This window comes from Notothenia rossii (assembly GCF_949606895.1).
Source record: "Notothenia rossii genome assembly, chromosome: 2".
NCBI lineage: Eukaryota > Metazoa > Chordata > Actinopteri > Perciformes > Nototheniidae > Notothenia > Notothenia rossii.
The window spans coordinates 77205036-77232295 of record NC_136904.1 but is presented as its reverse complement, the minus strand read 5'-3'; the positions used below and the strand labels follow the sequence as shown (position 1 = coordinate 77232295).

Here is a 27260-nt window from a genome sequence, read left to right as displayed (position 1 = left end):
CTGATTATATCTCTGCATAGAAATGACAGTATATTCAGTCAACAGGACTGTGGGCTAGGATAGTGATAATGCTTATGTTATGCATGCATGCACACATACACATTTATCAACACACTTACAACATTTTTCTGTGTTGTATAATAAAGAAATAATCATACAATATTGTAATAAAATACATAAAGCTCTTTCTTATCTGAATGAACACATGTTAAAGATATATGCTTTGATGGTTGCAAACTGAAGGCGGCCAATGAGATCCTTAGCAATGATGGGAGATGACACAAATTACATTGTTTCAGTTTAATCAGCTAATTCACTACACACAGAGAAACATCAGACCAATGTAATGTGACGTAAAAAACAAGAAACTTCAATGAAATGTCAAGGCCAGTGTTTTATCCATGGTACAACTTTTCAACAGCCCTCTTTGGATCACAGAGCTGTAATTCATACTGCGAACCCATTGTTGCTGCAGGCCACTGTCTGGGTATGAACTACACAAACAACACCAGTCAGGGAGTGAGTCAGTCATTTTCTCTCCCTCTTGCTCTCACACACTCACAGCTGAATGGTATATCGAAACTGACATAGAAGCCTTTCATAACTTACATTCCACATGGGAGAGGATAGTGGGGGGAGGTGCACAAAATAGAGGGTTCCCAGTCTGATACGGCAAAAAGAAAAAAAGGCTCAAAATAAGATATGTCCCACACATTAAGGTTACATAGGACCAGCCCTCTCTAATGAGTCTGTCAAATGTAATCACATTGAGAAAATATTGAATATCTTAAGTTAATATCTTGGGTTAGGTTTGGTTTGTGTTTCACATCAAATGTGACAATGTGTCACAGTATGCAGAATATCCTACTGAGTTCCTCATCGTGCAACTTATTTTAAGAAATACTCAAGAAATGTTTTCCATTCACCATGTTGCTGTGTTTTGAGATTTATGTTAATAATAAGGATAATTATATTGTTTCTCTTAACCAAATTGTTGCTTTATTCGTACATTTAGCCTGCCCTATACTATTCATCGCTACATACAACTAATTGGCCCATTTGAAAACAGGTTAAAATATTATGTTACTGACTTAAATACAGGCCTTAGGACCATCAGTATTCCTCTTCTTCATCCTCTTCTCCCATGCTGTCAGTGCCGACCTCTTCATAATCCTTCTCCAGGGCAGCCATATCTTCTCTGGCCTCGGAGAACTCTCCCTCCTCCATGCCCTCCCCAACATACCAGTGGACAAAGGCTCTCTTGGCGTACATGAGGTCAAACTTGTGGTCGAGACGGGCCCAGGCCTCAGCGATGGCTGTGGTGTTGCTCAGCATGCACACAGCCCTCTGCACCTTGGCCAGGTCTCCACCAGGGACCACTGTTGGAGGCTGATAGTTGATGCCCACCTTGAAGCCTGTGGGGCACCAGTCCACAAACTGGATAGCGCCTTTGCTCTTTATGGCAGCAATGGCAGAGTTGACATCTTTGGGCACCACATCACCGCGATACAGCAGACAGCAGGCCATGTATTTACCATGACGAGGATCACACTTCACCATCTGATTGGCTGGCTCAAAGCAAGAGTTTGTGATCTCAGCAACGGACAGCTGCTCATGGTAGGCTTTCTCTGCAGAGATGACTGGAGCATAGGTGGCCAGAGGGAAGTGGATACGAGGGTAGGGCACCAAGTTGGTCTGGAACTCTGTCAGGTCGACATTTAGAGCTCCATCAAAGCGAAGCGAGGCTGTGATTGAAGACACAATCTGGCTGATGAGCCTGTTCAGGTTTGTGTAAGACGGGCGTTCAATATCTAGGTTTCTGCGGCAGATGTCATAGATGGCCTCATTGTCCACCATAAAAGCACAGTCGGAGTGCTCTAGGGTGGTGTGGGTAGTCAGGATGGAGTTGTAAGGCTCAACCACAGCTGTGGAGACATGGGGGGCCGGGTAGACGGCAAACTCAAGCTTAGACTTTTTACCATAATCAACAGAGAGTCTCTCCATGAGCAGGGAGGTAAAACCAGAGCCAGTGCCTCCACCAAAGGAGTGAAATACCAGAAATCCCTGCAGGCCAGTGCACTGATCAGCCTGTAAAAGTAGGAATGCATCAAGAAATTCATAAATCACTTCGCAAAAAAACAAGTTTAATATATCAGAAAAGTAACACCACATTCCCTCACCATTTTACGAGTCCTGTCCAGAACCATATCAATGATCTCCTTGCCGATGCTGTAATGTCCTCGGGCATAGTTGTTGGCAGCATCTTCCTTTCCTGTAATCAGCTGCTCAGGGTGGAACAGCTGACGGTAGGTTCCTGTACGCACCTCATCTGGAGATACAAATGATAGCCAAACAAATGACTGAATACACAACTAAGAGCTCGACAGTAAAATATTCCTACAAAAGCAAGACAAAATATTTTATCTGGTAATAAAGAGATGATTATCATTGGTATAAATGTAGACTTTTTAAAAGTGAATATCAACACAGTTGCATCATATGCTTAAAAACGTTGGTACATCAATAGTAAAACTACATACATGCATGGAAACATCCAATCTGTTTAATATCATTAGCTTTATAACCAGCACTTACCGATGACAGTGGGTTCCAGGTCGACAAAGATGGCTCTGGGAACATGCTTTCCTGCCCCTGTCTCACTGAAGAAGGTGTTGAAGCAGACGTCTCCTCTTCCAGTGGTCCTGCCACTGGACATCTGTCCGTCAGGCTGCAGCCCATGCTCCAGACAGTACAGCTCCCAGCAGGCATTGCCAATCTGAGCTCCAGCTTGGCCCACATGAATAGAGATACATTCACGCTGCAGAGAAAATGCAACATTGTTTATTTTTTACATCTGTTAACTTTCTACATTTCTGCAACATATATTCAACTGCCTGAGTCCAAGTATCAAATTATATAATTTACACCACTCTGTCTGTCATGGACTGATCCAAATTAAAAGCATTTTCTTATCACTCACTCATAAAATTATTGCAAAAATGCAGAAAATGTAACAATTGTTAATAGATACAAAAACATGCACTAGCAGAAAGTTTGAAAGTTAATCACATCTTACCATAGTTTCTGATTCTTCTCCAAAGTCCAGGTATCGGTAAGAAGATGTTTATTCTCTGCCCTTTTATACTTTTAGCTTAAGGTGAACAGTGATTTGATCTCTGCTGTAATGGGAGAACCCACTGATGAGACCAGGATAAGATCATCAGCTTGACAAACAAACACACAAAGCAAAAGGAGGTCACCACCCTACTCATTGTGTGCGTTTGTGAGTACTGGTGTGTACCTTTTATTTCAGAAAACAGAAGCAAACCCCATACAAGGGGAAAGGTGACCTGGTGTAGTTTCACTTGGTAGTTTCTCATATATGACTCAATGAAGTAGCTTATCACAGGATAAAAAACATTCCTATTGCAATGAGGTTGGTTTTTGGTAAAAAAAAAAAAAAATGTTAGGGGTTAGGGTTATCTCTATTGTCTGAGAAATATCAATTTGTTTAAGTGTGTCACATTCATTTTGCAGTATACCCTATGTTGCACTAATTTGTAATTTTTGTAATTGAAGGGCATTTACTTACTATATATCTTTTTCAATTTCGCATTGTCATATCAAATGACTTGTATGCATCAATAAGTGGACACTGATTGCTAAATGCAAGCATTTAACAGAGAATGAGCATATATTAGACTGAGATTTTTAAATCGATCATATCATACTTTTTCTTCTGAAGGTTTGTGTGGATTCTCAAAATAAAAGCATGCAGAAAATACAAGTTAAGACTTTATGGTCAAATGTATTTTTAATACCTCTTAAATGTAAAGTTTGATTATCATTCGACATATCAGTTCCTACAACCTTTTCCTAAGTTGAAATGAACTGATAGTATTTATTAAGCAGTTAATTAACATTAGACCTCCTCCTCCTTCCCTAATTTGTGTAACCCCTTGGGAGAGTAACTGAATACAAGTGAACCAGCTTGTAAGGCGTCAGCTGACTAAGTAGAGTAAAACACATCTGCCTGCCAGATTGGTTAGACTATAATGCAACATAAAATTCAACCACATAAAGAGTGTATCAATAAGATGAAAAAGGCACAACATCATGGTTATTTTAACATTTTTCACTCACTACATTCATACCCATTAGGTTGTATAGTTCACTTGTTCAGAATTCTACCATGAGTTTCAGTTGGCAGGAGGCAACCTAATTTATTATACAATGGTATGGCTCAAAGGCAGAACGCTCTGTTATGTTTGAAACAAGTCCAACCACTTCGAAACGAACAGGCATCAGCACTAATATGGGATCTTTGAATTAGTATGCTACTGTTTTAAGATTCAACACTTTGTCATTCTATGGCTGCTTTGTTCAACAAAGTTAAATGGACTTCATCCTTGCTCATCTTTCACTGCATGCAGAGTTATTTTCACTAAAGAAAAGGTTTGATACCACTCAAAAGTGAAAAGTAAAAATTAACAAACTGACTGATTTTATGCTAAGTATTACACCACAGCGTCAACCAAAGCCGCTGTCAGATTAGTTAGATTAGTAACATAAAACTTACAAAGCAAATCAAAAGTCAAAGTAAACTTTATTGTCAAGCTTTCAACTTGTGTGTACAGACAGAGAGATCGAATACCGTTTCACATGTGGTGCAAATGACAATTATATGTCAAATTAAAAGAGTTTGGTTCCACATAAGTATCCAGGACAAACTCCTGCAGTGTTTTAGGTCTGGTTTATTTTGTGTCAGCTGAAGTATTGTTGAATATCACCACTAAATAACACACGTTGGCTCTCCTTAGGTGTTGCCCGAATCAAATAGCTTTGTCCCACTTCCATTGTTTGAGGGTATAAATCCCAAACAACGCCTCACAATAAAGTATCTTTACTAATTGTATCCTAATATTAATAGTGCTGGCAAGAAGGAAGAAGGCCCACAGTAGATCAATATTAAAATGAAGACTTAATTTGCATATTTTGAGATCAGGATAAATGATTATGTTGAACAAACTGTTTCAATATTTGCTTTGAGTGAGACACATATGAGAATCTTGCAATCCCAATTCACACAGAAAGCATTTGAATGTAAACATGAGGTAAGTATAAAAACACTTTGCAGGTTCTTCTGTTGTGGTGAAAAAATATAACTTCAAGATCTCACATGAACTGCCTGATCAGTTTTTCGACTTCATTGACTCCCGGTGAAGCAACTACGACCTCTAGCTTTCACATGGTGACAGTGACAGCAGTACAATGGCAGTCTGAAGGGTTGCTGTAGCAGCAGATCTGTTGGCAGGATGTTTGTACCACCCACAAGATAAGCGACTGAGGGCGTGACCCTTAAGTACACACGTTTCCAGACGAGCAAGTTGAATTAGATGGAAAAGGCGGGAAAGGAATTCCTGAACACCAAAAGGGAAACAATAAACATTTGATTAAGTAATGTTTTTGCAAATAAAAGGGATTGAAATACTGGCATAAGCATTAAATGCAAAAAATAAATGTGGTGTTCCCTACAATTTCGATTTTTTTTTTTTTTTTAAATAGGCAAAATAGACTTTAAAGGGGACCTATAATGCAAAATGCACTTTTTTATGTCTTTTATACATAAATATGTGTCCCCAGTGTGCCAGGCAACTCACTAAGGCCCAATCCCAAACCACCCCCTACACCCTAGGGAGGGTCCGCCACATTAAGCGCTGTTCCAAACCAACAAGTGTTGAGCGGTGTGGAGGGGGAGTGTGTTATCAAGCCCTCAAACAGCGAGTCTGCATCGGTGCTGACTAGAGACTGGTCTCTACCTGACCGGTCTCAACGCTGTGTGTGTCCGTCAGGAAACGTTCCAGCAAACACCCACTGATAAACTGTGATGTTAACAACCTCATGATAACCTCATGTTTTTTTTACTTAGGATCATACCTGTGTTTAGTCTAGAAAAAGGTAAATGTGTGCATTTTATTATAAAGTTGTGTATATTTAGAGACTGTTGCAAAAATTAAGAAGCTTATAAACATCAGGTTCAAAACGAAAAGAGCTTTACAAAAAAGAAAAACAATTAAAGATATTTGGAGTTTTATTTGAGTTATGAATTTTAATTTTTGGTCTAAGAGATGCTGATTTGAAACCGTTGTTACATACAGCTACGGCATTTCCTGTTTCTGCCAGAGAGAGGGGAGTTTGTCCCAAAGCTTGCCGCTGTATTTAATACCTCCATCCAACAGGAGGGAGTCTCGTTGAGCTGCGAGTGTCAATCAGAGTTCATTCCTTCACGGAAGGGGAGTGTGCAGGGGTAGGGTGTAGGCTGTAGGGCGTGGTTTGGGATTGGGCCAAAGTGTCAGAAAACAAAACCCTCTCTCTTTCCCTCCATACCCAAATCTCTAAAAACGTGGGTACAACGGAGCTGATCCAGATTTGCGTCCGATATGACGTGATATCGGAAATGTGGACCCACAGAACTATCAGAAACGTTGCTATCAGAAACAATGCCCGATGTGTTTTGGATTTAATATGGTCTTTGTTTACATTAGCAAGCATCGCTAACACTCAGAGCTAACCTGTAATGGAGAGAGTAGGCCAGGGGTACTCAAACGTTTTTGTTAAAGGTCCACTTGTGAATCTTATACAAGGTCAACGGTCCGGATCAATGCCAGTGGAATTTTTTCTTTCAGCAAAAGCCGTTACACAAACACATAATCCCCAAGAAAAGAACGAAAAATATATACAACAAAATAAACAAGAAGAAAAGTAATACTTAAATAAATAAAATACAAAAATATACAGATGCTGTCACCATAATTCAAAAGAGAAAACTCAAAACAACATAAATTATAAAAAATTATGTAAATGGGAATTTACAAAAGGTTTCAACGTTAGGTTACAAAGCTGCTAGACAAGAAGCTACATCACATCCAATCATATCTAGCATATAGGCTACATCGCCAAAGTCATATCTAGTTCCTTTCTAAAACTGTACTAATTTCCCCCTCTTAAGCCAGACAATGAGAGATATTTAGCCTGGTAACGGATCGCTGAAACACCGCTGTCATCAGACTGGCAGGGGCTATTCCATGCTCTGCTCAACCTCCCACCGTCCAAATAGACTCAGTAGCGCCCCCTGCTGCCGTGGAGCATGTGAGAGCGTGTATCATGGATGTATAATAAGAACTGGATACAGCGTGGGAGGCGGGGCCTCATTTACCTCATTGACACCAACGGTGTTTCAGGGCCGGTGTCAGTACCATATGTGCTCGGCCTACCAGATCAGAGGCCTGTACTAGGAAGCAGGATTTTCGCTTAGCCGGCTAACTTCAGGGAAAACTCGGGGTTTCTGGTCCTACGAAGCTGGTTCTCTTTTTAGCAGGCTAGATCTCCATGGTAACTTATGCTGTGCGGCTAACCTGCCCCGGAGCAGGTTAGGTTGCATGCTAAGAGCTCAACTCAAGCACTGCCTGCTGACCAATCAGAGCCCAGTGTGCAGAGTTTAAAGCGATCAAGTCATATTACAGGAAAAAGGAAATACAGAACAGCTGTCGTTGCAGGAAAGACGGCCGGCAAAGATCACCGACTGTGTGAACGTGAACATTAATAGAATATCACCTCCCATCTTCAGAGCAATGTGACTATTATAACATTAGCATTAAGAAAGCTTACTTGAATATCTGCCACAACATAAGTGACCGGATCAGAGTAACATTAAGTACAGTCCGCGGCATATCACATCATAATGTATCATATATTTCCTTATCTGAGTCAGCTGAGCCGTATCTGGCCGTGCAACACTCACAGTGTCACATACTGTATTTAGAAGTATTATTTTAAGCAACACATTAAGTTGAGGAAACACTCGAGTCAAATGTAATTAAAGTCAGATCCACTCGTTTCTTAGACGGGGCAGTGATATCATAAACCTGTTAATGTACGCATTCAAACACTTTTTCTTTTACCAGCTGTATTCACCTTGCAGGTGCAACTACAGTATGTGGCTTTTATCCTGGATAAAGTGTTTAAGTCATGGATGTTTAAAGTTTAACTTCTTCCTATGTCTAATATTATAGTTGACTTTTCATTCAGGAAGTATGACGCGCTGCGCTGTCAGTAGGCCTACGCTTGTCCATGTTTGTGATTGGTCGAATGCTCAAAATACCACCCCTTTCATGTGAACGCGCACCTAACTATACAGTAGATAGGGCACGGCTGGCTTGAGCGATCCACTGGATAACCGCGTCGTAGTACAGTTTAGCGAAAGCATGTATGTTTTGGATTAGGCCAACTGGCTAACTCAAACATATCCAGGTTAGGTTGAACCAGCTTCGTAGTACAGGCCTCTGCTCGGGGTCCGTTACGCTTACCAATGACGTCACGCATTGGCTGTACGGCAACCCAAGAGGTAATAATAATAATTCTAAAGAAAATAGTTTACCTAAATTACATTTAAGATACTGCAACGAAAGTAACAAAAACAATGTAATATCCTTTTCCGTTTCACAGAACACAAATTGGGTTATATACATAATTATGTTTACACTGGTGACATTTACGGGACACAATTCACTGGTTTATACCATGGATGTATAATAAGAACTGGATACAGCGTGGAAGGCGGGGCCTCATTCATTCCTATGAGAGTTGCTCATTGGCGCATGATGACAAAATGGCCACACTTTTGAGAGAGTGAAATGTCACAGATTACCCAGCATGCCTGAGAAGTGCTCGTATGTGCGCTCATAGAGCATGCGCAACTTTAACCACGCCCCCCAAAAGGCTCGTTCACATCACAAGCACATCAATTTGCATACACGTAACAGCACCGTGCGTTCTGGATTGTTATGATGGATTTGCTATTAACGAATAATGAGGCGGCCGCGGCAGTTAGCAGCTAGCGGCTAGCTAGTGTAACGTCCGAGCCATTAGTAATTATGCTAATGTGCACATCAATCGTTATGTTCTTTTATATTACGCTGATGTAACAGGATCTAGTAATGGTTTTGTTCAGCATTGCCAGCTTCCCTGTTACATTACATTACATTGACTTTAGCTGACGCTTTTATCCAAAGCGTCTTACAATAAGTACATTAGACCAGGAAGATACAACCTTGAAGAAAACAGAATCATATAAGTACATCAGGTTTCATAGAGCCAAACATTTCAAGTGCTACTCAACTGGCTTTAGATAAGCCAGTCCTTTATTAGTATATAAGTGCTTTGTTAGTAGAACTTTCTATTGCTCGAAGTGGAGTCGAAAGAGATGAGTTTTCAGTCTGCGCCGGAAGATGTGTAAGCTTTCTGCTGTCCTGATTTCAATGGGGAGCTCATTCCACCATTTTGGAGCCAGGATAGCAAACCCACGTGTTTTTGCTGATGGGAACTTGGGTCCCCCTCGCAGTGAGGGTGCAGCGAGCCGTTTGGCTGATGCAGAGCGGAGTGCACGTGCTGGGGTGTGCGGTTTAACCACGTCCTGGATGTAGGAAGGGCCAGATCCATTCGCAGCATGGTACGCAAGTACCAGTGTCTTGAAGTGGATTCTAGCAGTTACCGGAAGCCAGTGAAGGGAGCGGAGGAGCGGCGTGGTGTGGGAGAATTTTGGAAGGTTGAAGACCAGACGAGCCGCTGCATTCTGGATGAGCTGCAGAGGTCGGATGGCACATGCAGGTAGACCAGCCAGGAGGGAGTTGCAGTAGTCTAGGCGTGAGATGACGAGAGCCTGGACCAGAACCTGCGCAGTTTTCTGGGTCAGCTGGGGACGTATCCTCCTGATGCTGTAAAGCGTGTATCTGCAGCAGCGGGTTGTAGCAGCAATGTTTGCAGTGAAGGACAGTTTGTTATCTAGGATCACACCCAGATTCCTTGCAGTCTGAGTCGGGGAAACAATAGAGGTGCCGATGTTGATTGTTAGGTCAAGAGTGGGACAATCTTTTCCCGGAAGGAAAAGCAGTTCAGTCTTGTCAAGGTTGAGATTGTGGTGATGAGCAGACATCCACTGAGAGATGTCAGCTAGACAAGCAGAGATGCGTGCAACGACCTGGTTCTCTGAGCGGGGAAAGGACAGAATTAATTGGGTGTCATCAGCGTAGCAGTGGTATGAAAAACTATGCGGGCTAATGACAGATCCGAGTGAGTTTGTGTACAACGAGAAGAGGAGGGGACCAAGAAGAGAGCCCTGAGGGACCCCTGTAGTTAATTGACAAGGGTCGGACTCGGACCCTCTCCAAGTTCCCCTTTAGGTACGGTCTTTGAGGTATGAGGTGAGGAGGGAAAGTGCAGTGCCTGAAACTCCAAGTTTTTGGAGAGTGCGAAGGAGGATCTGATAAGTCATCGTGTCGAATGCAGCAGACAGGTCCAGAAGGATGATGACAGAGGAGAGGGATGCTGCTTTAGCAGTGTGCAGTTCCTCAGAGACAGCAAGGAGAGCAGTTTCTGTTGAGTGACCTGCCTTGAAACCAGACTGGTGCGGATCCAGAAGGTTGTTCTGATGGAGATAACAGGAGAGTTGTTTAAAGACAGCGCGTTCAAGTGTTTTTGACAGGAACGGGAGGAGAGAGACAGGCCTGTAGTTTATAACATCAGACGGGTTGAGAGTGGGTTTCTTTAGGAGAGGGTTTACTCTTGCCTCCTTGAGACTGTTTGGAAAGTTACCAGAGGTTGGAGAAGTGTTGCTGAAATGGGTGAGAAACGGTAGAATATCAGGAGCGATAGTCTGAAGGAGGTTAGATGGGATAGGGTCCAGAGGACAGGTGGTAGGACGGGCAGAGGTGACAAGGGTAAGAACCTCACTTGGAGAGAGAGGGGAGAAGGAGGTCAGTGTGTGGGTGAAAGGTGGGTCTGGTGACCCAGCGGTGAATAAAGGTGAGTCAGAAAAAGAAGAGCGAATATCATCAACCTTTCTTTCAAAGTGGTTAACAAAGTCGCTAACAAAGTTGCTTGACAGAAGGGAGGAGGGGGGAGGGTTTTTTGGGCACTGATGAGCTTTATGTGGTGCCCATTATTCTCCTGTGCTCTGAAATCAAAATTTGGATAAGCATAAAACAACTCTAAAATAAACACTACAATACAACTTGTTATTTGACATACAAGGTTGTTCATTTGTGTGTATAGATATACAACACAGGCTATATACATATATATATATACATATACAAGTATAATTAATACAACTGTTCATTTGATTAGAGCTTTGATACATATATCTTTATTTAAGTATGACGACTTCCTCGGGCGATATCATATGGTATAGCTAATTCATCTGGGTCAAAATGTGTTGTGTTCACATGCAAAGGTTGTAAACTCTGTCTTATCCCTGCGTGGTATTATAGTAATAGCAAACAGCAACGTTCAACTCCTTTAATGGTATATTGCAAGTGCAATAAGAAGCTACAGGGATGTTAATCTACGTAAAGTCGGTAATATTAACTTTATTTAATACAAGATTTACATCATACAGCCCATGTAGTATAATATTTTACAAATGATGAATTACAGCAAACATGTGCAATATATCCATTATTACAGCTCCGTGGGCTGGCAGTAAGGCGATATGGGCCCGTTCTTATTGTGAATCCATGGGTAAAGGTAAAACCATAGACTGTATATAAACCATGATATGAACGCATAAAACGCATGTAGTACTGAACACGTCACATCACATGAACGTGCCGGGCGGCACGGTCCCGTGGGTTAGATGCGCGTTCATAATGCAGAGGGAAATAACTCTCAGAATAACGTTATTGACACATTTTTACAACTTGAGGAACGAATGTTTTTAATAAGGGCTATACAAGTGTTCAAACTGGGTAGTTTATTTAGTTTAAAAAAAATGATCCAACGATTTACAGACCACTCTTTCCCAATGTAAGTCAATGGGAAAAAGTGTTTTCGGGCCTGGCAACCAAACGGAAGTGTAGTACCGCCGTTTGGCCACCACGAATATTTTCATCTGAGTCCGGCGCACTTCCTGGGGGCTTTGTTTATATAGTGTGTGTTGCACCACGGACGAGTTAGTGACCTGTGTTGTGTTGTCATTAGAGGCTTCTCAATTCTTAAATATTCCCTCCTCGACTCCCCTCCTCGATTCCTATCCTCGTGACTTAGTCCCGCCCACAGGAGATGCGAGCGGAGGACTGAGGAGGGGAACCGAGAGAGGAGGGGAAGCAGCAGGCAGTTAGAGAAATGAGAACTCCTCTCCTCTGAGCGGTCATTTTAAAGAGACGTCCATTAATGATGACAGGAGGCACAGCAGCACTCTGGCCGTTTCTCAATCGCGAGGATATTGGCTTCCAAGCCAATATTTCAAGGATGCTACGTCATCAAGTGGTGCAGCAGGACCGTTCCAATGTCCAGCATACTTGGAATTCCATCGAGGCCGCGTCCTTGGTTTGGGGGAAATTTCGAGGCTAAACATGGGTAGACTTTGCGTCCTTCAAACACACACCTACCTACACACTGTACCACACACACACCTACACACTGTACCACAAACACCTACAGCTCCTAAAGCAAATCAGGCTACAGCCGTTGTGTATTTTATTATGTGAAGCACTAAATGGTCTTAGAAAAATAACGACTCTTTGTTTGAAGTTATCTACTAAACTAAAGCAAATAAAGAGAGTAGTGTGGTGACCACCTATTTAACAATTCAAACTAGGAACTACAGTTGCGGTTATTGTTCCCACACGGACATGTTATGGGTTACTTATATATAGTGTGTGCCCTCTTGGCTCTCTCTCTTGTCGACCCGGGCTGCGACCCGACAACATGTCCTTTGCAGCTTGTTAATAAATTACTATTTCTGCACCTTCCTTGCACCGCCTCTGACTCCATATCCTCGGCACTACACTGGTGACCCCGATACGTCTTGGGAAGTTTCCTGGACGGAGCCGAACACGGCAAAAGGAACTCGAGTTCCTTTCTCAAAATGCCGGGGTTTGATTGGAGACGTCCGTGGCTGCTACCGGCACGCAGACTGAGGCTCGGTGCGCACTCCACGGAAGGCTGGAGACGTTGCTCGCCGTTCCCGCGTCGGCTTTCTATCCAACGGGGGGACGATGCACGACCTGCTGGGTCGACCAGCAACCCCATTGCTACCTCGTGGGTTTGTTCTTTGGGGCGTGCGGCTGCACGTCCCGGCTGCTAACCACGTGGGGCTAACGACAGCTGGCAGCTACCCATGGCTGCCAGCTAGCGGCTAACTACGTGGGGCTAACGGCTAGTGCTGACGGCTAGTGCTGATGACTGGTGCTGACGGCTGGCTGTTAACGGCTCTCGACGTATTTCTGTTAACATCTGACTGTTAACCATCTTTTTCTGGTGCCGGAGAGGAGGTTCGACCAGCCGGTTGACCTCATGTGGACACTCACCTTTTTCACCACCACGACGGCGGTTGCAGACGCCACTCACGTTTTCATCGACGCCTGGGTGGTGCACTCCTTGACCCCGTCTGGCCTCTCCTGCTTCCCGGGGACGCCTCAGCGCCTGCTGAGGACTTCATGCCCGCCGCCGCGGCACGTCTGCCTGCGGCCGGGTTGCTCTCCTGCTTCCCGGGGATACCTCAACGCCTGCTGAGGACTTCGTGCCCGCCGCCGTTGTGCGTCTGCCTGCGGCCGGGTTGCGCTCTTTCCTGTTGGGTTCTCCGCGACACCTACTGCGGCCCCCTTACGACGGCCCGTTCCGGCCCGCCCCCGGTGGGGGTGCCCTCGCCCTCGTTAGGGCCCCTACCCGCTCCTGCGGCCCCCTTTCATAGCCCGGTCCTCACCTGCGGGCTGCTACCACACCCTCGTCGGCCCCTATGGTGCTTCCTCCACGGGCGCAAGGATTTATTTTGCCCTGTTTGAATTCTGGAGGGTCTTGTGTGGTAACCACCTATTTAACCACTGTGACACAATTCAAACTAGAAACTACAGTTGCGGTTATTGTTCCCACACGGACATGTTATGGGTTACTTATATATAGTGTTTGCCCTCTTGGCTCTCTCTCGTCGACCCGGGCTGCGACCCGACAACATGTCCTTTGCAGCTTGTTAATAAATTACTATTTCTGCACCTTCCTTGCACCGCCTCTGACTCCATATCCTCGGCACTACAGTAGGCCTGTTATACTGAGTGATATATATTATACACACTGCTCTGCTTTCTGCACGGACCTCACAGCTGTTCTAAACCAGTTTCTAAAATAATATCCAGGGAATGCATGCAGAGCTGTCATTGGCTGAGATAAGTCCGGCCGTGCGTCACGCCTCCACCGTTCCCGGAAATTTATCCGCGGAGGAACCATCAGTGAATCCTCGGTTATAGCTCCTCCAGAGAGCCTCCTCGACGCTCGATCCTCGGTCCTCGGTGTGCATTTAGAGAAATGAGATGTCCTTCAAAATGGCGCGCTGAAATTCATTTCCGGGGCACTACCGGAGGACCGAGGAGTCGAGGAGGGGAAATTTGAGTATTGAGAAGCCTCTATTCTAGTTTATCCTGCTTTGCTGTAATGTGATGGAAAATAAAGTGTGGTGTTCCATACTAAACACGCCGCCTCCGACTCCCATTCATCGGCTCTACAACACTGTCGATTGTTATTTTTTAACATTCAAACATAAAAAATAACAATCGACATTAATCTGAATGAGGTGATTTATTATCATTACAACGTTTTTCCCGATCGTTTAAATATGAATATGGTGAAATACATTCTTACAATAAGCGAGAAATTGATTTAACTCCTGTTTGACAATAACTGTGAATTTATTTCCTTTTATTTAAAATTAGAAATTAAATTTGATCATACTCAGGTGCTAACATGAATCTGAAGGCTAGAGCAAAAGCAAAAGCACCGCATACGTCATCTTTACGTCGAGGCGGGGATCAACTCCTGAACAACAACAATGGATATATTGCACATGTTTGCTGTAATTTATCATTTGTAAAATATTATACTACATGAGCTGTATGATGTAAATGTTGTATTTAATAAAGTTAATATTACCGACGTAGATTAACGTCCCTGTAGCTTCTTATTGCACTAAGAAGCTTATTGCACTGTATATATATATATATATACATATATATATATTCATATATATATATATATATGAATATATATATATATATATATATATATATGAATATATATATATATGAATATATATATGTGTGTATATATGAATGTATATATATGAGTGTATATATATATATATATATGAGTGTATATATATATATATATATATATGAATATATATATATATATGAATATATATATGAATATATATATATATATATGAATATATATATATGAATATATATATGTGTATATATATATATGAATATATATATATATATATGAATATATATATGAATATATATATATATATATATATATTCATATATATATATTCATATATATATACATATATATATTCATATATATGAATATATATATATGAATATATATATGTATATATATATATGAATATATATATGAATATATATATATATATGAATATATATATGAATATATATATATATATATATATATATATGAATATATATATATATATATATATATATATATATATGAATATATATATATATATATATATATATATATATATATATATATATATATGAATATATATGAATATATATATATATATATATATATGAATATATATGAATATATATATATATATATATATATGAATATATATGAATATATATATATATATATATATATATATATATATATATATATATATATATTTGGCCACTACGAATATTCTCATCAGAGTCCGGACTCCGGCGCACTTCCTGGGGGCTTGGCGTGTATGTGTACATTTATGAGAAATCTTAAGCACAATCACGGCGGAATGTTACGTGACGTGAGAAGAAAAAGTGTTGTACTTGTAAAAAAAAGTGTTGTACTTGTAAAACCTATGCTGAATTTGTCTCTGAAACATGATTTCTTAAAATAATGTAATGTGTTTGTTTGATGTATACATTTTTTATTTGCAAAACTAAATGCATTAGTAGATGGTGTTTCTTATTTGCTAAACACACTGTGTTTGTTAGTGAACCATAAGGCATTTGTAAAACCTGTTTAGTTTGTTTGTGGAGTTATGGCAGGAAATTAGCTCCATATTTGGAACATGATATGGCATTTAACCACGGCAGCATTTATAATTCTGAGCAGGCACAAGCTCCCGTCATCTTTTTTTTATTAAGCTAAGGACCCTGAACCTGCAGTTCTCTAACAGGCCTGAAATAGAGGGATATGAGGGATTTCTAAAATGCATGATCTGTTTGGTATTTTGAGCAAAACACATCAAGACATGTTTTTTATATATTTGTATATAGGCCTATATGAGACCCATACTATATGCCTAAAGGGCATTCAGACTATCATCATGTAAGGACACTGAGGAAAAATGCAGGGAATGAATTAAACATGTATATATTACTTCATCTGCATTACTTGTACATTGGTCTTGCAACATAATCTGCACTATTGTATTATAATCTACTGTTTCCTCTTACACTATTTTAAAAAGAAAATCTGTTTTATGTCCTATAACTACGTTGCAATATTGGAGGAGCTTGGGACTTAATATTTTCATTGCCATTACTACATTGTAGCCTCTATGCATATGACAAATGTAGCCTTTGAATTTGAATTGGAATTGAATTTCGATGATAACACCATATAACACAAATGCAGTATGCTGCACAGCTGCAATACATAAAGTGGCCTGCGCGCTCACGATGCACGTTCACGTCAGACACACCGGTGGGAGGGGTTTGCAGTGGAAAGCATATAGCGTCGCAGCTCCTCGCCCACCTGGCAATACTCACTCGGACCGCATTGTAGGACGCCGTGAGAAGCTACTGACGAAACTAAAGCCAACTGCACGTTTCTTTTCTTTTAAAGGAAATCCCACTAAGAAGCAACAATGGTAAGTCTTATATGTTCTGTTTTGGTTGGAGGAACATTCCACTAGGAAGTTGCGTTTGTTTATCTCCTCGAATTGAGTCGATATTCCCTGCGCAGTTTGGTTTTACATAGTGCGTCAGTGATTCCGCAGTATTCGGATGCAGTTGAACATGTGCGATGTAGCAACTCTGAAATGCTCCCTCTGCGCACTCATGTCGCAGCACTCTTGTGTCAAATTGACTGAAATAGACTCAATGACCGGCAGTAAAGCTGAGTTGGCTGCTCGCTTGGATTAGCAGGTGGTGATGACCAGTCTGTATATTTTCAGTAGGGATTATTCATTAAACATCGATGATACATAATAGTTTAATTGTTTTTTGAATCATTTTTTGAATAATCAAGTATTTTTTTAGATTTGGTGAAAGAACTTCTCTAAAGAATTGTATGATCTGTATAGTGTTTTGTTCTAGGTAAAAGGTTCATTAGGTGTGCCATTTGCGTCATAAGGAAATTAAGGTGTGTCTCACAAGTCAGTTCAGATTGAGACACGTATTTCTGCAGGGCAGGAAAAGAAAATGTCCCTTAAAATTCAAACAGCCATTGTAACATGGCTTTCAACATCAACGCCATATAAAAAGTTGCTTCCATACTGCAGAGGGTAAAGACACTTGTTATGCATAGTTAAAGGGGACAGATGGCTAATCCAGGTCATATAAAACAAAGATAACCTTGTAGACGCTGTAAATGGTGGAGTTGATTGAGCACTTTCTGACATGCAGCAAAGTGTCATGTCTGTCAGGAATTGAACTTGCACACAGACACACAACATGTTACCCCCTGTTCTGTTTGCACAGTGCAGTATAAACACAGGTTGTTGGCATTGTCAGTACTGTTTGCTTATAAAAACAAAATGGTATCACTGTGTAGGCTACAAGGAGCCTATACCCGCCCTGGTCAAATATTCCTGACAATGTAGTTCCTGTATTGTTCATTGTTTATAGATCACATCTAAAAACTACTCTAACAATAACTGCAAATAACAATTTATGCATAAATGTAGGTTCAAAAGTTAAATGAATTCACACGACTTCCCCACACCACAATGATTTTATGATTGGCATCCATGCTTGTAGTACAACAGTTATCTTCAGAATGACTCATCAGAACAAGTCATGACACAATTACAGTAAATTCAAAAGAAGTGATTACATTAGCAGCAAATCGGTTACAGTTTTGTATAAACTGACCTAGCTGCCAATAGTTCAGTTAAACGTTTTGGTTAATTATCCATCTTTAGAATGTTGCTTTCAAATGATTCTCTAGTTTAAGCGGCAAAATAAGCCAACCAGGCTTTATTGGGTTGGTCCACATCGATTGCATAAGACTGTGGCATCACCACAGGAAAGACCAAAGGGTTATCTATTATTCATCAGCGTTCATCCTTGCTAATTAATATCATCGAATCATATTGCATTCATTTACAGTATACACATGTAATCATTGATTCTGAAGCACTAGGGGAAAGACATTTATCTTGCAAAATGGATCACAGCAAGCATCAAGAGTTGGGGTATGACAACCATACAAGTCCATCCAAATTAAAACATGACCAACAAGTCTTCTTCAGTCATCCTCTTTGCACCTATTTATCATCCTCCTCCTTATCAATGGGGCCTGTAGAGGTCAACAAATCCAGGTTGAGACAAAAAAGGTGTTGGACAGGACAATCGACCAGCAAAGGCAATAAAGAATACACTAAATGACTAAGAAAGCAATATAACAACATGTAAACATCCATCATGGAAATAGTTAATTTCTATTTTTGCTTTAAAGCATGGTTTCATATGTATCATCATAAAAAACCCTTGGCAGTTTTGATGTAGAACATATTCCTTTACTGTAGATGATTTTCCATCCTTCTCTTTTTGGTACATTATCTAGTTTCCAGTTATAGAAGCAGAAAGGCGATTGGGTATCTAGGGATCTCTGTTCCCATTTCTGCTGACCTGAAAAAACCGTATACCAAATTGATTGATTTGTCAATCTCTTACACTTCTCATTCATGCACAGTGCTCATTATATTGAGTAGTTTTAGTCACCAACAAACTAGAATTTCAAGTCTATCTGGCCACAGACGTACCCTTATTAACGTCATACTTTTTACACACACCCTGACAGAGACAAGTGAAGTTCAGCAGTTTGAGACTGCCTTGCCTTTAATTATTAACTGAAGCCTTTTTATGACTGGGTGTTAAAATATACTATCCCAGCATTCAAGTAAGAATATCAATACGCCAGAACCTCTAGCTTTTTTTTACGTTTTATCCTTTTCAGCTTAAATGATAAAGAAATTGTTTTGCGATTGCAGAACTTTCACCATATGTGGTGCAAAATGTGACCACTATTTTTGGGAATGCCTATCCTTGTTTACTGAAACTGAACGCCTTTGCTGCTAGGTGTCAGGTTAGGATCCTAAAACAGCTGCTTCACATAACTCTGCTGAACTGGAAGCACAGGTCCAGTGTAAGGAGGGTCACCTTTGCTTTGGAAAACTTCTGATGATAACTTTTAAGATTATTATATCTAAAAATCCTTTGATCAACATGGATTAAGTGAGAGATTACAGAATCTAAAGGTTCCCCCTGCCCTAAATCACCACCTGATCATTGAGAAGGGGAAAGTTGAGGGAAGGATTTAAAAATAGCAGCCTGACGTAAAAGTAATGTGGGGCTTTAATAGTATGTCAAAGTTTGTACTGTTTTATAGAATGAAAAAAGGCCTATAAAAGTGGGTTTTACAATGCTTACTCGTATCTTAGACTTATAGCAATTTTAAGAAATCACTTCAGGCTCTAGTAACTTATTTTTAGTTTATCCAACATATTGTAGACAAGACAAATAAAGTATCTTCTTCACACTGATACAAATATACAAAATCCAGTATTGTTGTGAAACAGCCTGTCTCATTGATTTGAAACATTGTTTCAAGGTGTATACTATCACATTACCCACCACTATTCTAAGTCTGTCTCAGATAAGCAAGACAAAGCTTAAGCCTTTACTTTTAGAGGCTTTAATTTACATGTGAGCTCTTTGTTGTTCTGTTTCATTAAGTCAAACAGTAATAAATTACTACTTTCTGGGCAAAGACTGAAGGGAGAGGCTACTGCAAATACACTAATACTTGTAAAACATTTTGGAACCCTGCGACTTGTTCAGATGGCTTATGATTTAATCAGTGTTTTTATTTAATGGTCTTCAGAATTGTTGGATAAATGTGTCAATACTGCTTAGCTACCAGTCGTCCCTTATTTCAAAGCCCTGGAAGATCTTTCTAATGCTGTTATCCTTATGTTTCTGTTAGTTTACGGTTTATTGTTATTGTACTACTGCATGTTGAGGAAACACACCTACACACAGTGTGTAGGCATAGTATTTTGCAATTGTTTGGTGATTCTATTGGTGGTTTCTTTTTTTATTTTGGTCATCTGGTTGTAGGAATGTTAACGCCAGTTGTACTCTGAACTCAACCTCCCTTCAGCTTATGACTCTAGCTCACAGACAGTCACATGAGCCAGTGACAGCTGCAGCAAATCTTGTTTTGAGCTTGTTCTTTCACCTTCTTTCCACCCAGTGCTGTATAGATTTGCTTCCACCTAGTGGCTAGATTAATAAATTGCTCCTTTTTATTCCTTAAGTATAACATTGATTATCATTTTAAAGCTTTTGGCTCACTGGGAAAGACCAACACTGTTGCTTAGCAATTATTTTCCTTCTTCCACTGTCCTTTCCTCTGCCATATATTTTAACTTCTTTACTTTTTGTCTTACAGCGTGAATGCATCTCTATCCACGTAGGACAGGCCGGTGTCCAGATGGGCAACACCTGCTGGGAGCTCTACTGTTTGGAACATGGAATCCAGCCGGACGGCAAGATGCCTGAAGTGAAGGCCATCGGAGGCCATGATGACTCCTTCACCACCTTCTTCAGCGACACTGGGTCTGGGAAGTACGTCCCCAGAGCCATCTTTGTGGACCTGGAACCAACTGTCATTGGTAAGAAGGGTTATGAGGCGGAGCTTGTAATGTTTTGAGTCATCAGTAATTTGCGTTTTTAAAGAAATGGTGGTAGTAGTAGTTCTTTCAGTATAAAAAAAGAAGTGATACTAGTCAACCATCATTATCCGTAGACATTCAGTTGTCTGTACATGTACACATACGTTATATTTAACTATTTTTTTTTGTTCAGAAACTGTTTTATTGCCAGGTAGGTTCACACGTACGAGGAATTGAACTTGATGTCATGGTGCATACATAAACATTTTAAACAAATAAAAAAAAGTACACGGATGGCAAACTAAGAACTCTAGCATAAATATAGCAATAAAATAAAGCAGTAATTTACATTGAAATAGAATGCAATAAATTATAGAATATAAAATATGCGCGGTAAGCAATATTTAATATCCTGATGGAGCGCAGCCTCCTGCCAGAGGGGAAGGGGGGTGAACAGTTTGTGTCCAGGGTAGGAGGGTTTAACTATTCTTAGTGTGAAGTTGGGTCCTTTTTTACCTTCATGGTCAACCAAACCATAAAAATGTCCATCTTCATGGTGTGAAAGCCCAAATAATATGTTGCCTTGGTCAGTCCGTGCAGTTATTTATCCAATAATACAGGGCTCAACATTAACGACTGCCCGATGGCCCGGGGCCATCTAGTATTTAGCTCGGGCAATGAAGCCTCACCTGCTGGTTGCCCGATCGGGCAATCTATTATGCCAGTATCATGCAGCTCGCGGATCCAGTAAGAGTGACCCGACAGTAAAACTAAACATATCTATAACTAGTTTAGGTAGTTTGAGAGGTAATTAAAATAGCTACGTGTGTGTTTTGTCCGCTCACCGCAGCATGTGATCACGCAGAGCTGCGTGTCGACTCGTCAGCAGCAGCTGATCTCTCTCTCTCCCGCCAGATTAGACTTCACTCGCGTTTATGTCCATATCGATCAGATCTAGCTAGTTCTAGCTAATGATATGACTACCTGCTTATTAAAAGACACCTAAACAATAAGCGTCGCTATGCAACTGGGTGAGGCCACAAAGTATAGCGCAGGATTATGCATTTGTTTACATGCCCACCGGAACCCCAAGGCATTACCAATAGATTGACGCACAATCAACCCATACAGGACATCTCTTTCTCCACATTAAGTGTGAGACATTAGAATTGACTATTCTTGTCTGTCACATATTCTTCTTGTCTGTCACATAAGTGGCGCAACTGAACTATTGCGCTAAAGGGAAATTATTTTTGACCGGACATTTTGACTGAAGAGATTTAGATTTGCCGGCTAACGGGAACTCTGACATCGCCATTTTGTGTGCTTCGCGGATGCGCTCGGCTCCTGTCGACTGCTGCTCGGGTCTGCTCTGTCAGCTCCCGGATGAGGAGGCATTCGTTTGACCAACTTACAGTAGATAACATTACAAACATTTTTAACAGGGGCCATAATAGTGTAAATAATGTTTGTTTTGGCAGTTATAACTGAATGTAATGTTTTGTACTTTTTGACATCTGGGAAGGCATTTGCGTTCATCAGATAGAAAGTGTCTTGACCAACAACTTCAACCAAGTATTTGTTATAGCTATGCAGGGCATGCAAGCGAGCAAACGCAAACAAGAACAAACAAACAAGTGAAATGAAGAATGAAATTGTACAATATAATATTGTGGTGCTTCATCTTATAATTCAGTCTAGAGAATGTACCAGACAGCATCTACAGTAAGACCTGCACATATCTAAATTTTGTAGGGGGACGCCCCCCCAAACCCTTCGTGCGTCATTTCGTCCGCGCGCATTTTTCAGGGCAATCTCCATTGGGCTCAGGGCCATCTGTAAATTAGTTTAGATGGCCCGCAGGGCCATCTCCCAAAATCCTTAATGTCATGCACGGAATAATAGCAATTTGATGACAGATTTCAAATTTTGTATTCTCAACTTTTCTGTTATTTCCTAGATGAGGTGCGTACAGGAACCTACCGTCAGCTATTTCACCCAGAACAGCTGATCTCCGGAAAGGAAGATGCAGCCAACAACTACGCCCGTGGACACTACACCATCGGCAAGGAGATCATTGACTCTGTCCTGGACAGAATCCGCAAACTGGTAAGGCCCCTTAGTGGTAGTTGTCAGAAATTATGAGTTTAAAAAAGCCATTCAGATTTGGCTCTCCTTCCTATGTCCACAAAGACTCATTAAAATATACCACCAGACTTCTGTGTTTCACGACCCAATGCTACCTTTGCAGTAAGCCATAATTCTTCACAAACAAATGAGAGCAGACTGGGCTTTTTCTACCTGGAGGAGGGCTTAAAGGGACATGCGCTAAAACAGAAGGTTTCAGAAAGAAGCAGAAAACAGTTGTATTTGTATTGTACGAACTGTGTTTAACATTAAAGCATGTAAACATGTTCTAGTAGAAACCCAAAAATGGCAAACTAAAGATTTTGTTTTATGATTATACACATCAACAATGCTTTGTTATTTGTAACTGTTTTTTTCAGTCTTTGTCATTTCTTTCACTATGTCCTTAGGCTGATCAGTGCACGGGTCTCCAAGGCTTCCTGGTCTTCCACTCCTTTGGTGGAGGCACAGGCTCTGGTTTCACCTCCCTGCTCATGGAGAGACTCTCCGTTGACTTTGGAAAGAAGTCCAAGCTTGAGTTTGCCATCTACCCGGCCCCCCAGGTTTCCACAGCTGTGGTTGAGCCTTACAACTCCATCCTGACCACCCACACCACCCTGGAGCACTCCGACTGTGCCTTCATGGTAGACAACGAGGCCATCTACGACATCTGCCGCAGAAACCTAGATATTGAACGCCCGTCTTACACCAACCTGAACAGGCTCATCAGCCAGATTGTGTCTTCAATCACAGCCTCGCTTCGCTTTGATGGAGCTCTGAATGTCGACCTGACAGAGTTCCAGACCAACTTGGTGCCCTACCCTCGTATCCACTTCCCTCTGGCCACCTATGCTCCAGTCATCTCTGCAGAGAAAGCCTACCATGAGCAGCTGTCCGTTGCTGAGATCACAAACTCTTGCTTTGAGCCAGCCAATCAGATGGTGAAGTGTGATCCTCGTCATGGTAAATACATGGCTTGCTGTCTGCTGTATCGCGGTGATGTGGTGCCCAAAGATGTCAACACAGCCATTGCTGCCATCAAGACCAAACGCTCCATCCAGTTTGTGGACTGGTGCCCCACAGGCTTCAAGGTGGGCATCAACTATCAGCCTCCAACAGTGGTCCCCGGTGGAGACCTGGCCAAGGTGCAGAGGGCTGTGTGCATGCTGAGCAATACCACAGCCATCGCTGAAGCCTGGGCCCGTCTTGACCACAAGTTTGACCTCATGTACGCCAAGAGAGCCTTTGTCCACTGGTATGTTGGGGAGGGCATGGAGGAGGGAGAGTTCTCCGAGGCCAGAGAAGATATGGCTGCCCTGGAAAAGGATTATGAAGAGGTTGGGATCGATTCCTTTGAGGAGGATGAGGAAGGAGAGGAATATTAAACGGGCTAAGTTTGCATTTGCCAGTTATTTTCCATTATTCTCTTAAGATAATATGAAAGAAATACAATGAATTCTGCATGTTTGTTTTTAATTCAGAAATATGCATTGGTTTTATTTTAAAATTCAACTTTCTCATCAATAAACTTCTTTGTTGTGCCATCACATGCTGTGTGCCAATCTGTTTTATTAATTTGTCTTATCAAAAACTCAGAACAATGTTGAATTAACCAATTTGTTTGAAACGTGTTGTTATAAATCTTTCCCCAAAATATATTGCCTTTTTTATTTGTTGGCTTTGTGTATGCTTCAGTACGTATGCTGTGATAATAAAACACTTGTTGGAATATCTGTAGTTTTAGAGTTCAGTTAAATCCATCTTATGAAGCCATTTCTGTACTAAATTCCCCCCCCCCCCCCCCCCCCCCCCCCCCCTTACTTTGGTGTTCGTGGTCAAATCTGACCCCGGTCCTGTTTTGACTATTACATTAACACAAAAAACATGAATCATCACCAAATTTCATTTAACACCCTTTCAAACTGTAAATATTATATCGGGCTACTGGTATACATGCAAAACTGCAGTAAATATACAAATGATAGACACTGAACATGTATTGCATGTGCCAGGTGTGATTCAATGGGGGGATGGGTACATAAGGGGTGGGGAACACAATCTAGTGTGTGTGTTTTATCTGATCCGGATGGTTACTAATTCCTTTTCTTTGTTGCGGTCATTTTTTACCGGGAATGCCACCATGGGTGTTACAAAGTTGACTAAATTATCCAAAATTCAATGAAAGTAGTGATCAGCAATTGTTCAAATGTCTACTGTGAAGGATATCATACAGCCTTAATGCAATAGAATGTAAAACAAAAAAGTTATGATTGATGAAAGTAGTAAATCGGTCAGATTTGACCCAAACACAACAGGAGGGTTAAATAACTTTTAGGTATCATCAGGAGTAGAAAAACTGACTATCAATAGCAAACGTTTATTTGACTGTACAAAGCATAAACTAAATGTACACAATTCTTGTACTCGCTTCAGATGAATTCTGGTACTACAGAGTATTTCTCTGCCTCCCACTTGGTGCATCCTGGGTAGGTTTTGAAACCTTAGAACAGCTCTTCTTATGACAGTCCTTGTCCCAACTTTAATAATAGTCATTGCGGTAAATGATACATGATTTATGCAACACAATACAGTCTCATCTGGATATCGATATTCTTTGCTATTCCTGTCCGATATGGAGGCGCCATCTACTGGAGATTGTTGAGGCTCCAGAGGCTGGGCTGATATCTCACGAGGGCAGAGGTCACTTAGCGCGGTATGTAACAGCTAAATTATGTTAGCTCAATTTGCTAGCTAACTTGCCATGGCTACACGCTGGGGAATATGCAGTGCAGGAAAAATAAGTCATGACTTCACGGTGGCTTTACGGACCCTGGCTCCCGAAAGCCACAAGGTAAGTGTCGAACTATAGCTCGTGTACTCTCAAAACCTTACACAAAGTGGGATTTTGTAAACATTCAAGGTCTGCTCTTTCTTTCTGAGCAAGTTATGTCAAGAAAGAAGGAAATCATTCATCATAAACTTGTAACTATCTACCGTTTTATCAATGTAACAGGTTTGCACTATAAAGGCTACTTTATTCTGTTTACATCTACAGTATGTAGTGCCTCCCATAAAGGAAGAGGAAATGTTTGTTAGATTGACATCCCCTTCCCACAAAAGCAATTAAACATGGTTACTTTGTATCACCACTCCTGGTTTTCTTTACCATCACTGAGTATGTGCCCAGGACTGTGTGTGACAATGATTAAAATGATAGGATATATATAGGTTTATGTTTTAATCCTTAATTAAAGGATGGTTGCTCCTGCATTTCTGCTCACGTTTTAATTTGTATTCAAATGTTGGTAAATACAAAAATCAGGTTTGCTGCATTACTAAAACTATGTATATGTTTGTGTATGCACTATGCACCATGTACACCAAGGCAAATACCTTGTATGTGTCAACCTACTTGGTAATAAACCTGTTTCTGATTCTGATGTGTTCGTCCTCAGATAGTGGCTGTTGCAGCGAGGGATGTGAAACATGCTGAAGAATTTGCTAAAAAGCACAACATCCCACGAGTATATGGGAGTTATGATGAGTTGGCAAAAGATCCTGACATTGGTGTGTTCTTCTGTCAGCATATGGCTTTTCCTTTTGGTCCTAATTAAATCAAACTATTCCACTCAGCAGAAGTTTCTTCAAACTAGTCAATTAATCTCTAACAGCTCCAAGAATGCTAGTGGTTGCTGCTTTTCATGTCCTACTTGGAAGTGAATTCTTAAATCATTCTAAACACTACACTTGTTTTAGATGTGGTGTACATCGGCAACATCCATCCTTACCACCTGGCTACTGGCAAGCTCTTTATGAAGTCCAAAAAGAATGTGCTGATTGAGAAGCCTTTGGCCATGAATTTAAGGGAGGTGCAGGAACTCATCAGTGCAGCCCAAGACAACAGTGTCTTTCTCATGGAGGTAACTAACTCATTAATTACCTAAATCACATTTGCCATTGATCTGTTCAAACCATTCCATGTCTCTGTTCAGGCAATTTGGACACGTTTCTTTCCTGTAACCGTTGAAGTGAGGAGACTGCTGGAGCAGGGTGAAGTGGGTGATGTTCAGATGGTGAGGGCTGATCTGGGGGCTCCACTCACACACATCCCGCGCCTGGCTGAGAGGAAGTTGGGAGGGGGGGCACTGCTGGACCTGGG

At 41.1% G+C, this 27260-nt stretch overlaps 3 protein-coding genes across 3 annotated transcripts; 2 read left to right on the top strand and 1 right to left on the bottom strand.

Annotated features, from left to right (window-relative positions):
* Positions 1 to 295: 295 nt before the first annotated feature.
* LOC307029913 (tubulin alpha chain-like) lies at positions 296 to 14871 on the bottom strand. Its single transcript, XM_079666055.1, has 5 exons — positions 13368 to 14871; positions 3077 to 3224; positions 2596 to 2818; positions 2181 to 2329; positions 296 to 2088 (listed from the first exon to the last, which is right to left on the bottom strand). Exons 2-5 carry the CDS (start codon positions 3077 to 3079, stop codon positions 1114 to 1116), a joined length of 1350 nt encoding a protein of 449 aa, XP_079522181.1. The 5' UTR covers positions 3080 to 3224; positions 13368 to 14871; the 3' UTR covers positions 296 to 1113.
* Positions 14872 to 16781: 1910 nt separating this feature from the next.
* Positions 16782 to 24834, top strand: LOC307028432 (tubulin alpha chain). Its single transcript, XM_079663442.1, has 4 exons — positions 16782 to 16942; positions 20752 to 20974; positions 22935 to 23083; positions 23512 to 24834. The coding sequence occupies exons 1-4, from the start codon at positions 16940 to 16942 to the stop codon at positions 24484 to 24486; spliced, it is 1350 nt and encodes a 449-aa protein (XP_079519568.1). The 5' UTR covers positions 16782 to 16939; the 3' UTR covers positions 24487 to 24834.
* Positions 24835 to 25814: 980 nt separating this feature from the next.
* LOC307029685 (trans-1,2-dihydrobenzene-1,2-diol dehydrogenase-like) lies at positions 25815 to 27258 on the top strand (the record flags this gene model as incomplete). Its single annotated transcript, XM_079665764.1, has 4 exons — positions 25815 to 25952; positions 26557 to 26668; positions 26858 to 27021; positions 27094 to 27258. Coding segments are annotated over exons 1-4 (531 nt in total), but the record flags the coding sequence as incomplete, so codon positions are not given.
* Between the last annotated feature and the right edge of the window lie 2 nt (positions 27259 to 27260).